Source organism: Symphalangus syndactylus, chromosome 6 (genome assembly GCF_028878055.3).
Source record: "Symphalangus syndactylus isolate Jambi chromosome 6, NHGRI_mSymSyn1-v2.1_pri, whole genome shotgun sequence".
In the NCBI taxonomy this organism is placed as follows: domain Eukaryota; kingdom Metazoa; phylum Chordata; class Mammalia; order Primates; family Hylobatidae; genus Symphalangus; species Symphalangus syndactylus.
The window spans coordinates 98340427-98354525 of NC_072428.2; the positions used below are offsets into that span (position 1 = coordinate 98340427).

General features: G+C 38.8%; 1 protein-coding gene across 44 annotated transcripts in view; it reads right to left on the reverse strand.

Annotated features, from left to right (window-relative positions):
• Positions 1-14099, reverse strand: part of NRCAM (neuronal cell adhesion molecule) — a 320948-nt gene that overhangs the window by 26400 nt on the left and 280449 nt on the right. For 13 of the 44 annotated variants that reach the window (XM_055283662.1, XM_055283675.1, XM_055283651.2 and 10 more), the window contains 8 exons: positions 11541-11738; positions 11365-11435; positions 9800-10025; positions 8918-9033; positions 7319-7523; positions 4842-4964; positions 3302-3487; positions 2209-2244 (listed from right to left, as the gene is read on the reverse strand). In XM_055283662.1, coding sequence (XP_055139637.1) covers positions 2209-2244; positions 3302-3487; positions 4842-4964; positions 7319-7523; positions 8918-9033; positions 9800-10025; positions 11365-11435; positions 11541-11738 — 1161 coding nt within the window. The remainder of the gene's footprint in view (positions 1-2208; positions 2245-3301; positions 3488-4841; positions 4965-7318; positions 7524-8917; positions 9034-9799; positions 10026-11364; positions 11436-11540; positions 11739-14099) is intronic. The other 31 variants (XM_055283658.2, XM_055283665.2, XM_055283672.2 and 28 more) reach the window with 6 other exon arrangements.

Consider the following 14099-nt stretch of genomic DNA (forward strand, 5'->3'; position numbering starts at 1 on the left):
TTACAGGCTCCTGCCAATACGCCCAGCTAATTTTTGTATTTTTAGTAGAGATGGGGTTTCATCATGTTGGCCAGGCTGGTCTTGAACTCCTGACCTCAGGTGATCTGCCTGCCTCAGCCTCCCAAACTGTTGGGATTACAGGTGTGAGCCACCACGCCTGGCCATGTTGATGCATCTATAGCTAAGGATATCACCTTTCTTCTCTATTCATCTCTTATTTATTCCCTTTTGTCCCAATTTAAATAAAAATTTAAAAGATACATTTAAAACATTAAAATTTGGAAGGATAGTGGAGAACTTTAATTTTTCTCCTGTCACAGAGCAGTTAAACTCTACATGGAGAAGGGAAATAGAGAAGAGGATAGAATTCATTTTCAGATTGAAAAAAAGAAGTATTTTTAAGGAAGGAAGAAAACCCAGGACCACAAATTATGCTTGAGCACTTTAAAGTCTTACTAGCAAAATATCCTCTTATGTAAGCCATACTTAACTACTGCTATACTATTAAAATAAACCATATTAAAATTAAGGTCAGGGTTAGCTTTATTTCCCCCTTATTTAAACACTATTCTTTTCTTATCTGAGATCCATCAGATTTTAATACTGGGGGCTTAATGAACTTTCAGGCACTCCATTTTTGCTTGTCTCTCTAATCATAAGTAGCTCACAATTCAAATTAGTAACATCAAATGGTAAAACCAAAACTCTTTAAACATAGATTTTAGTTTTAATTTATTAAAAACAGAGGGGTGATGTTTTTCCAGTGGAGTGCATATCTACTTCTAACGTGACAAGTCCATTGACAATTCAGACTTGCTTCACAGACAGCCCTTGCTGAAGCACAATTTCTCTGCTATCAGCTCTAGGTACAGCCACAGTGACATGTCCACTGCGTAGGAAACAAGGCCAGGCTTTTAGTGAAATGCTCCAATTGAAGTTATACAGCAGTATATTATTGTAAAACAACTAATGATTTTAATTGATATCTAATTATCTTAGGAAGGAAGTATACAACTAAACAGAAGTAAGTTTACATCATTCTATGATATAGAAATTTTGAATTTTTACAACTTCGTCCTTTCAAGTCTAAAAATACAAATACAATACTCTTAAGATTACTGAAAATGGCTTAATTCTTATTCAATAACTCCAAAATCTATCGGATTGATATTTTGTAATTTACCAAAGCTCTGAATATAAGCAAATTTCTAAGCAAATAGAATAAATCTATCAAGTCTAAGCTCAAAAGAGTTGAATAACATAGGGCAAAGCACATTTTTCTCTTGGTCTTCCTTTTCTTCATTCCTGTTTATACTCACCTGATGTGCGAAAGCCCAGGAAAACCCCTGACCATGGGCATGCCACGTGAAAACAATGCCCAGTGGCAGGTGCTCCACTGCTCTCTAAAAAGCTGACTGGTCAACCAGCAGCCAGGGGTCAAAGACTGGGGCATCTTTAGCATTGCCACTAATAGAAGACATATTACAACCTATTCAAGCACCATTCTCCCAACAAATCTTTCTGACCCAGAGAGCTGTCAGAAATAAAGGAGAACAAAATCCACTGTGGATTGCTGGCTATTAGGAGGAAGAGACTTAGGCAGTTGGGTGAAGACAGGATGGGGCAACACATTTGAGAAGAGCATATGGGTCACCTGGAAGACTCACTTGTAGGGGACCCTAAGCTTGGGGAGACTTACTCCCCAACCAGTTGGAGGGCATTGCTACGCTGTAATTCCAAATGGACGGTTGTGTGCAATGGCAGCCGAGTGTACACTGTGTCTACAAGGAGAGCAGCTAAATCAGAATAGAACAGGAAGCTTGGTTGATCTGATTTCTACCAGGCTGTTTTCATCACAGGGCTAATATTTCTGAACCCCAAATAATGTGGCATGGCCATATAGAGGATCTGCGACAAATCCACAGTTTTGGTCCTGTCTGATCCAGCCAAAATCATAGTGTTAGAAGCTAAGATTAGGATTTGTACCAGGGATAAGTCTCAAGAAAAATTTTTTGGAGAATTCAATATGTGGCTTTCTACTTGTAAAGAAAGGACTAGAAATTAATTTTAAAGCCAAGATTGGATGAGATCTTCTCTTCTTTTTGTGGTTCAAAGCATATTTTCTCTGTTTTACCCATGCTGCACTTCCCCATGTTTCACATTGCAAATTTCACACATGTATAAAGTCATGCAGATGAATCATTTTACCTTTGCCTGCACCTACATCAGGTGGAAGAATACCAGCTTTAATGAAGGGAAACAGAAATAGGACACTATATAGTTAGATGTAACACACCCATGAGCATGTATAGCGATACAAAAACACTTATTAAAATGCTAAAGCATGCAAGAAGAATGAAGTGTACCACATCAGGTATAGGGGACAAAGATATGTTGGTGTCCCCAAACTTATCCAGTATTCAAATCCAGTACCAAAATCTTATCAGGAGACCCAGTTTTAATACCCAGTATTCAAACACATTACTTAAGGTGCATTATTCATACTTGTTTATTATGTAATTTCAAACCAATTTTTGGATAGAAATTGTCAATTTTTTATGCTATCAATGATAGTCAAATGGATAATCCTTAAGCAACTCTACCATTTAGAGACATGCAAAACCAGAAAATCTTTTATAATATTTTTGATAAGTTTCATTGAATCTCAAGATTTCAGAATAACTTTTTAAAGTATGAAAAGAAGTGTTAATTCCTTTTCTAAATACCATAATGGGCTATTTTGCTTTCTTTGTACATACCAAAATGTAAAATCTTTTGCTCAAACACAAAATAAATGCACTCTTTAATAACTGTTTCGATTTCCTTGCTAGAAAATGTAAATCGATGCGTGAACTAGAAAATTATTTCCAGTAAATCAGGACCAGAACTCAAATTACATATATTTGTGTGTATATAGGTGTGTATGTCTGTGTATGCATATATGTATTATATGTATGTGTACATATATATGTTTGTGCATGAATATATATAATATATAAAGTTGTAAACAGGAAACAACATTCCCCTGAACTTCAAATTCAAGTGTGGCAAATATTATGCTTACTCATTCCCACTCTAAGATTTTAATATAAATTTTAAAAAGTTTCACATGGAGTTGAAAAATATCACAGTTAGTCCAATATGAACTAAATAGCTGATTATATATCAGAATGAGAAATTATAAATAAGTGTTTGCATTAATCAGGTAAGACAGACATTCCACAGCAAGAAGGAAAAAGAAAGCATAAACTTAAAGATTTTTATTTCATGATGCTTATAATTATATGGATTTTATACATACCCATCTTACCTTCATCCACAGTTGTTACTGCTTCCTCTGTAATTTGACTTCCTGATCCTGCTGATGTTTGTGCATAGAAATAAAACTTATATCGAGTGCTGAAATTTAAATTTTTTAAAGTCCACCGTGTCTTGTTGGCAGGAATTTTCAAATCTACCAGAGGGCCTAATTCATGTGTGCTGTTAACTGTCAATAAGAAATAACGAACAAGTGCATTCTCCATTAATTGCTATAGGAACACTATTATAAATAAATACGTCAACTAAAAATGTTCAACCTGGCTTACATTGACTTTTATAATCCCACTCACTCTTTGCCCAGCATAGCTAAGTGATAACCTTTTAACAGCTCCTATGCTATGTTCTATCGTATCATATCATCATATCATATCACAAGGGGGAATATATTCTCTATTGGCTAATAAACTAAAAGAATTTTGTGGTTGAATCACAATAGAATTTTTTCCCCTGTGTTCCTGCAGGTGGAGTCGTATTGTTAAATAACCCCAAACATTTTTCTTCAGAGGCCTTTTGCCAAAGGAACTATTTTCTATTTATAGAAAATGCGTATCTGATTTAATGACAGGACTCACCTAACCCCACCCCTAAAGGTCTGTATTATTCTACAGATTACTTAATTTTTAATAACATAGACATCATTTTTCTTTAAAAAGTTAGATTTGAAGTTCTTTCTGAAATAACACTTGAAGGTATGTGTATATATTCTACATATATAAAGAAAAACTAGCTTGTATTTTCCGATAACAGTTAAGTATTTTTAAAACTGTATTTCTAACAGAAAGTTAAACACCACATGTTCTCACTCATAGGTGAAAGCTTAAAAAAGTTCATGTCACAAAAGTAAAAAGTAGAACACAGGATCCCAGAAATAAAGGAAGGACAGGGGGAAGGCGAGATAGGGAGAGATCAGTTAAAGAATACAAAATGGGCCGGGTGCGGTGGCTCACGCCTGTAATCCCAGCACTTTGGGAGGCCGAGGCAGGTGGATCACAAGGTCAGGAGATCGAGACCATCATGGCTAACACGGTGAAACCCTGTCTCTACTAAAAATACAAAAAATTAGCCGGGCGTGGCGGCGTGCGCCTGTAGTCCCAGCTACTCGGGAGGCTGAGGCAGGAGAATGGCGTGAACTGGGAGGTGGAGCTTGCAGTGAGCCAAGATTGCACCACTGCACTCCAGCCTGGGTGACAGTGCAAGACTCCGTCTCAAAAAAAAAAAAAAAAAAATATATATATATATATATATATATATAGATAGATAGATAAGGGATACAAAATGATAGCAAGATACAAAGACTAAGTTCTGGTGTTCCATACACAGCTAAAGGGAGGATATTAAATGTTTCCAGCACAAATAAATGATAAATATTTGAGAAGATGAATATGTGAATTCCCCTGATCTGATCACTATATATATCGAAACATCACTATGTACCCCATGAGAAGGTACAATTATTTGTCAGTTAAAATAAATAAAATAAAAAAACCATATTTCCCCTTCTCTTCATCCCAACAGCTTACTTGGCTGATACTTTAAGGTGTACTCTGTCAAAATGCCATTCGGGTGGCTTGGTGGATCCCATTCCAAAGTGAGAGAGTCCAGTGTTGGATTCACAATCTTCAAAGATGAGGGAGCACTGGGGACTTACAGTGAGAACTTACAGTCAACACAAAGATTTCTGAATGTTTCAACATGTATTAAATTGACATTTCACCATGCTCACATGATTCAAGGTTTTGAGTTTCAGTAACTCATTCCTGATTCAGCTGAAAATACATTAGTAAAAACCTGTGACAGGCACCCATTTAGTTATTCTCTTCCTTTTTCTCTCTTGTCATTTACATTTATATTCAATAAAACCATCTTCTCAAAACACATAATGACTTTGCCTTTAGATGGACTCAAACCTAATATTTTAAAAAGAGGCAGTACTTATTTGACGCATGAATGCTGTCTTAATAGAAGCAAACTAGCTACCAAGTGAAACTATTCTAACCAGATTTGTGAGTGGAAGCAGCTGTGTTCTGGACCATTAAGGACTGTTTGCTCCAACAAACCAGGTGTCTCCAAACAGTCAGAATGCCCTGCCTGGTGGGCTTTGGGCCAGCACACCCAGGTGCAGAGACGTTCTTATCCTGAGAGCTGACAGCTGCCCAGGATCTGGTGGTGAATGGACAAAAGCCCAACCTTGGCACACCCCTGGCCCTGGGGAAGGCCCGAGGGGTCTCAGGTTCTCTGTGGCAGAGGCTGGCAAATCACCAGAGGAAACATGTCTGCTCATCTTTTATTCACTTCCTCATGTGGATGATGGCGTGTGGCAGCTCTCTCTCGCAATGGTTAACTCCCCTACCACTGCCCCTGGAAACTAACTAATGGAACCACTCTCCCCATTGTCACTCTAGCCAAAAACCAGCGAGTCACCCTGAGCTTCCCTATGTGCCTCATTTCCACCATCTCCTCAGACACTAACTCCACTCCCTTAATCTAAACCATATCCATTTCTTCCTATCCCCATCTTCTTTGCCATTTCCCTGCTTTAGGCCCTTAGATGTCTTTGTCTGGTCCTAAAACCATGTCTGGCACATAGTTCTAGGCTTCTAAGCTTCCCCAACCCAGTAAGTGGTTCTTTACTTTAGGGGATCACAGGGCCTTTTGAGAATCTGATGACAGCCATAAACACTCCCTGGAAAAATATACACATATCTTGCATACAATTTCAGGAAGCTCATGGAGCTCGTTAAACCCATTCATTGACTCCCTAAGGGACTACAGTCCCCAGGTTAACAGCCTTTGGCCTGCAGGATGGTCCACAGCACCCAAGACCATCCATGATATGGGCCTTCCCAAGCTGACCTTCCTCCCTTTTCTCACCAGTTCTGGCCATGAAACTTGCAGTTTTCTGAAGGAGCCAGGCTATTTCATACCTTTGTGTCTTCAGACATACTTCTTCCTCTCTTCTTTATCCTTCAATACTCTGGTTATCTCCTCTATGACACCTTTCCCTGAATCATCTAAAGAACCAGTGTGAGGCCTCACTTGTGAAAACATCAAGTAGGAAGAGCCCTGACTCTCTAAGGGACAGTGAGATTGAGGACAGAAACTTATAATGAGATGGGAGCTGGGAAACAGGGTGATTCTCAGAGGCTGCTGGGCAGCTGCCTGCATCATGAATCTTTCAATTAGCAGCCAGGGTAGGGTGCACCTTCTGTGAACTTCTTTTATCAAAAAGAGCTAAGCAAGCTACAGAAGCTATCTGGCCATTGTCATACCAAATTTAAAATAGGTAAAGCCCATTTTATTGCCTTTTCAAATCCTCATCCTTTTTACTACACGGGCCCCTCTCTCCCTCAACCAAAAGGCTCCCTTGTCCCTGTGTCCAAATTCCTTCTCCCCGACTCCTGGATCAATATATATTTGGTCCTTCCTTATTCCCTCCCTTGCAGTTGCCCATAGCTGCAATGACTTTTCCCTCTTCTTCCCAATCCACTTGGTCAAGACTTGCAACCTTCTAACTCAGTTCAACTTTCTAATACATTAGAAAAGTGCACTAAGAAAGAAGCTATAGAAGTAAACTATAACTTATAGAAATATTTTCCTTTCCAGGTGTTTTCGGTTGGTTATCTAATTTGGTTCTCATGCTTTTCAGATGAGGCTACTGACACTCAGAGAGGTTATGGAACCTCTTTCAGGTCAGAAAGTTAATGATCCAAATAAATGTCAAAGTAACAAGGTTTCGGACACTGTGTGTGAAGAAAAATTTTAAGTCAAGGGAGAGGGCATTTCAGAGCAGCATTTTGGGTTCTGAAGCCTTCTACGTACACTTAGGCCACATATGATCTGACATTTAGGTAGCTTTGTGTGTGCTGTATTCATCTATGGAAATTTCAATCACATTTGGCTTCCAGAATATACTTTGATCAGTAGCCCTTCTGTCAGGCAAAACCTCTCAGGCCATGCCATATGTTCCCGAGATCTTAGAGACACATCCATTCCATACCTCCTTCTGGAGTATTAAAGACTCTGTCAGGGCTGGCTGGGCCCTCCCCTTTCCCATTGACCACTCGGACGTTCAGTGTGTAGTGGCTAAAGGGCTCTAGCCCCGGCAACATGCCATGAGTCTTGCTGCCTTGGAAGGTGAGGATCTTTTTCTCAATGTGACGTCTGTTTCTTTTAGATGAACTCTGTGTCTTCCAATAGTAAATCTGAAACAGCAAGAATGAAAGTCAGGAATGCACAAAGGAGCAAACAAGATTCTTTATGCTCACAAAATTGAAATTGTTGTTTTTCCAGAAAATTCCCTTGGTATATTTTAGAAGAAAATTACTAGCAAAACTGATGGATATTGATTCTGAGGCAAGAGGAATAGAAGCCCATAAATAATAAGGGAAATTAAATTACAGCCACATGACAAAGCTGGGCTACACTATTTCGTCATAGGAGTCTAAGGAAAATGAAAACAGCACGAGACCCATATGGTTTTCTCTAGAACATGAGGCAAATGGAGGACAATAGGATTTAAGTCTTTTACTTGTACAAAATATTCTAAAAATAAAAAATACTGCCCAATGTTTACATATTTTTCCAGAATTAATACATGTTCATGTATAATCTATCATTTAGTTTAATCCTAAACACCACAGTGAGGCTTTTATTACTGTTATTCATATGGTGCAGATGAACATGTGGGCTACTAAGTGACCTTCACAGTCACAGAGGTATCAAGAGCCACAGGGGATCCTCCACGGAAAGTCTAGAATTTTTCCACTAAATCAAACTGTATCACTTAGTTTAAAATACTTTTTTTTGTATTCGATTGCAGGCACAGGTTTTGGAGAGATGGATAAGAAAGTATTGATTAATTCTGGTCACAAATCCAGAATTGTTGTTTACTAAGTCCTCTTAAATTCTTAGGAATTTAAAGGCATTTTCAGGAGAAGTCAACATTTATATGGAATCTGGCAATGCTACGGGGAAAAAAAGTTGAACGTGATGTAGTACAAAAAGTGACCTCTAGGGGTCAGGCTTAACAAATCAAAGTAGTGACTGTATGCTTGGCTGCCTATCAGTAAAAAATCTCTATGAAATCAGTGCCTCTCAAGAAAAAAGATAATGGATATTTATCTTTCAGTACTTCTCAAGAACAAAGATAATGGATATTTATAAGAATGACCTAGCTAAGAGTATATTGTCTTAAAGTATATTCTGAATTATTTTAAAAATGCCTAAATGATTATCAGGATAATTTGGTGTGTTCAACACATGTGATCCATATTGCTTTAAAGCTAGCTACAGTTGGTAATATTCTAGGTCTTTAAAAAATTAATTTTCCCCATTTTGTATACACACTTAGTTGGTAGAATGTTAGATCATCAGTGGGAAAAATGGAGAAAACTTTTTTTTTCTTATTTTGGATGCAGTGGGATTTCAAGTCAATTCTGGCAGTGGCTACCTGAGGCAATGAGCCAAATGAACTCTTCAGTCCACAGGTTCACAAAGCAATGAACCAAATAAGCCCCACCTCCTGTGGTGTGCATGAGAAGTGGCATTCGCTGCTGCCCTTACTAAAGAAAGCCACAAAAGGTCCCCCTTCACTTGCCCGATAGCCTTGTAGGTGTCCTCGGATGCTTTTCAGAGGTACTGGGTCCCAGTGCACCTCGGCTAAAGTACTGTTCACCACATTCACACGCACGTTCCCAGGAGCCACCATTGGGACTAGGAAAAGGACAGGGAAGCGGTAGAAGCATCAATGTTATTTGTAATTTCATCCATAAATATAACTATCTCTAATAATTTTGGCTTGAAGCATACTGCAGACCTATTCTATGGATTATTAAGGCTTGAACATAGATTTCGGGGTATCTATTTTACTTTGTGAGAGATTTTCTTTTTTTTTTAAGAGATGGCGTCTTGCTATGTTGCCCAGGCTAGATTCAAATTCCTTGGCTCAAGGGATCCTCCCACCTCAGCGTCCTGAGTAGGAAAACAAGATTTTTTTAAAAGTACAATTGACCCTTGAACAACACGGGTTTGAACTGCATGGGTCCACTTACACATGGATTTTTTTTGCCCCCAAAATACAGTCAGCCCTCTACATCTGCAGGTTCTGCATCTACAACCAAAGAAGATGGAAAACACAGTATTCCTAGGTGCAAAACCCAAGGATATGGAGGGCTGATTTTTCATATAGGCAGGTTCCATAGGGCTATCTGTGGGACTTGAGTATTTGCAGATTTGGGTATCCAAGGCGGGGCGTCCTGGAACCAATCCCCTGTGGAGGATACCAAGGGACAACTATACTTCAATCACCTTGAATGTTCAGAACTCTTTCTTACACAGCAGGCTGTTTAAATTCAAAGTCATGCAAAATAATTGCCACCTCCCTCCTTTGCAACCTGAGCAGCTCTGCAAATGGCCTTGGCTTGCACCTTGGAAAGTCTGTTTTGCTGGGGAAAAGTAGAAAGGAAACGACATCACTTACGGTCTTCTCCAGAATGTCCCATGACTACAGCTGGCTCTGGGGCAAACCCCATGTCATTCAGGGCCTGAACTTTGATCAGGTATGGAACAAAGGTTGGGGTGCCTGAGACAATATATTTGGATACATTTGCCACAACCACAGATGTCCATTCATCATCACCATCTTTCTGGCGCCAGCTAACTTTGTACTGAAGGCCTGGCCCGTTAGATTCGAAACCATTCAAGGGCTACAAGAAAAGCAAGAAAAGCAAGAAAAGCCAAATAACCAGAGCTTATAACACACATCAACTATACAATCTTTTACAGGAACAGTAAATCCAATCCCCAGACCTACAGAAAGTGATCACTGAAATACTAAAACACAGGCTATTAACTATTTTCAGCAGGGACCTTCTGTCAGTTGTGCATTTGCAATGAGATTCAAAGCTTGTTTGGGATCAACATTTCAAAGGTTGTAAATTACTAACTTGATGCAATAAATACCATATAAACCTTTCAAACTCTGGCTCTACAGTCAAGGGTGGTGATTCTTAAGACATTTCAGTCACATAGAATCCTTTATATATTCCTGTTTGTGCAATAGTACATCATTGTCCATTTTACTTGGAGATGGAAACTTATGGACTGTTTTCCTCTCTATTAAAAAAGGCTAGCCTGTCATTCTGTTGTTTCTACATGTTTGTATAAATGTAAGTATGTACATATATGTATACATGTAAGTATGCATCTATCTAAAATAGGTTTTGAATTATGAGTAAATATATGTTAATTTTCCAAATCCAGAAAACACAGATAAGCTTTCCCCACTAAAGAAGTTGACTGCTGGGAATGGCTTGGTGCATGTCTTCCAGGTGTTTTTGTTTTTTTTTTTTGAGATGGAGTCTCGCTCTGTCACCCAGGCTGGAGTGCAGTGGCGCAATCCTGGCTCACTGCAACCTCTGCCTCCTGGGTTCAAGCGATTCTCCTGCCTCAGCCTCCTGAGTAGCTAGGATTACAGGCATGCACCACTACACCCGGCTAATTTTTGTATTTTTAGTAGAGATGGGGTTTCACCATGTTGGTCAGGCTGGTCTCGAAGTCCTGACCTCATGAACTGCCCGCCTTGGCCTCCCAAAGTGCTGGGATTACAGGCGTGAGGCACTGGCCCCAGCCCTGGCCCCAGGTGGTTCTTTATGATAACACTAGCCAGCATTTTTTTGAGCACGTGTATATGCTAGGCACTGTTCTAGGTGCTTTATATGTATTAGCTCCTTTAATACTGTGAAATTGGTTCTATTATTATTCCCATCATACAGATGCCTAACAGAGATGTTAAACAACTGGCCTAAGATCAAAGAGTTAGTGGCAGAGCTGGGATTTGCACCAAGTCATTTTGACTCCAGAGCTCAAGCTTTTAACAACCACACAATACTGCCTCTTAAGTAAAGATATATATGTATCTATCTATCTATCTATCTATCTATTTTCCCAGAAATAGGTGAAATGAGATTTTAATATAGATATTTTCAAACAACTTCTTTTTCACTCTAAAAAATAGCGAATAAATTTGAAGGCATCATAGCTCACCTTCCATGTAATCACCAAATTATCAGGCTCTGATCCCAGTCCTTCCACAGCTGTGGGGTTTTTATCTGGTTCTGGAAGTTAAGCAGCCACATGTGCGTAAGCTTTGGTCTTTTGCGAAGAGTGGAAAGCTTTTTTATTTCATTTTGTACCCTAGAAGTCCCGCTTTCCCACTTTACCTGAGGCTTTCGTCAAATACTGCTCAGACGCTTCGCTGGGCAAGCTCTTCCCGATGCCGTTCACTGCCATCACACGGAAGGAGTAGTTCACGTAAGGAGACAGCTTCAGCTGGGCTGTGGTCTGTGTTCCAGAAACTTCAGTTTGGTGGTGCCACAGCCCTGGCTCATGCATTGCATCTTCATATTCGATGATGAATTCTGGCCACGACACACACACACACCAAACCCAAGACCATGAATTCCGTCAACCCAGGGGTAGCTGCTAGCGATAACTAACAGAGCAACCCAACATGAATTATTTTACTTTCAAGAAAAATGCCATTAAAATATTTTGATTTCAGAGTTATCATTATCCTCAACACTTAAGCACACACAACATTTTAGTGGAAAATGGCATCTCACTGTATTTAATTTAATTTCTCCTATTACGAAAAAAATTTGACCACCTTTTCATATATTTAAACTTTTTAGGGATATATGGATTAATTCTAAACAGTTTTAGATTTTACCAGATATGGTATTCTTTCTCTAGCATGCTGAGTTTAGTTACTTAAAACTGTTTAGGATTAATCCATATATCCCTAAAAAGTTTAAATATATGAAAAGATGATCAAATTTTTTTTCATAATAGGATAAATTAAATAGTGAGTGTCATTTTCCACTAAACATACTGGCAATAATCAAATCCACTAAACATACTGGCAATAATCAAATCCACTAAACATACTGGCAATAATCAAAGGTTTAACACACTTTGTTGACTATGACAGAAGGAATCAAGCATCTGACTTTGTAGGAAGTGTCAGTTGGGACAACTTCTATATAAGACAATTTAGAAAATCTGTCAATATTTAAGGCATATACTAAATTTTACTTCTAGCAATTTATTTTGAATAAATGGGCTCACACAAATGGCTCAAACACACGAGAAAGAATTAACATTGCAGTATTATTTGCAATTGAAACAACCTAATTGCAAACAACCTAAACATCCATCAACAGGACACCAACTGAACAAATTACACTATGTCTACACAATGGAATACTCTGCGGCTGTTAAAAATGACTGTCGGCCAGGTGTGGCGGCTCACACCTGTAATCTCAGCACTTTGGGAGACCCAGGTGGGTGGAGTCAAGGAGTCTGAGACCAGCCTGGGCAACCTAGCAAAACCCCATCTCTACAAAAAATTTGCTAGGTGTGGTGGCGTGCAACTATAGTTCCAGCTATTGGGGAGGCTGAGGTGGGAGGATCACCTGAGCCTGGGAAGTCAAGGCTGCAGTGAACCACGATCAAGCCACTGCACTCCAGCCTGGGCAACAGAGTGAAACCCTTTCTCAAAAAAGAGAGAGAGAGAGGAAAAAAAAAAAAAGAATAGGGCTGTTCCATATGTACTGAAATGGAATGATTTCTAAAGTGTATTGTTTAGTGAGACCAAGCAGCCAAGCAGGGTATAGAATCATGTGTGCTGTATACTATGCTTGTGTAAATGTAAAACAAAATTACTATAACAAATAAACAGACATATTCTCTTGCATATAAATGCATATTACCTCTCAGAGAATATAAACTGATAACACTGGCATGGCCAGAGGAGCTGGGAGACAGGGGCGGGAGGTAGACATACTTTTCAGTGCATACCCCCTGCGTCTACTAAAATTCTGTGGTATGTACACATTTTACCCTTGTAAAATAATAGGTATTTGGATATTCACTGATTGCCTACTACGTGCCAGGTACCATGACATGCACTATAAACAAAAAGATGAACTAAAAATACTATATGTGTTGCAGTGGTTCAAAACTAAGTCCTTGGAGTTCTCCTTTCAGTCCACATTCATTTTTGGGTGATCTCCAGTCCTATAAATGGATGACTTTCATGTTTATATCTGTAGCCCAGACCTCTTCCCTGAACTGCTGACTCAGAAAGTCCAGTTGTCTGCTTGACAATTCCACTTGGTTGTCCATGACAGCATCTAAAACTGGATAGTACCAAAACTAATTCTAATCTTCCTCTCCAATTGATAGTGACAACCCAGGTCAAAATCTGGAATTCTTCTTATTTCCCTACTTCTTCCATACTCTTGGTAGTACAATGGCCTTTACCATTAAAATATACCCAAAATCTGACCATTTCTCAGCCTATTCCACGCCACCTTCATCTCTTGTGTGAATTATCACATAACCTCCTAACTCAGTAGTTGCCAAACTTTCTTGGTTCATGGTGTACTTAGTGTCTCTGTAATTTATTTTTCATGGCTCCCTTAGGCCAAAAGAATTACCTAATGTTTTCATGTATTAAGTAGCTAGGTTCATACAACTTGATATGTATTTATATCTTAAATAAATGTAAACAATTTAAATTTTAAACAATTTTAAATCTATTTATATCTTAACAATGTAAAGCTTCTCTTATATAAGTTCCCAAACCTTGTAAACAGATTGGACACCACCTTCCACATTTCCTATTCCCCACTGATTTCCATGTGGCACTTGCTTTTTATCACAGCAAACGCTTTGCAGAGATATCACATTATCACAAAATGACATTGGATATAAAG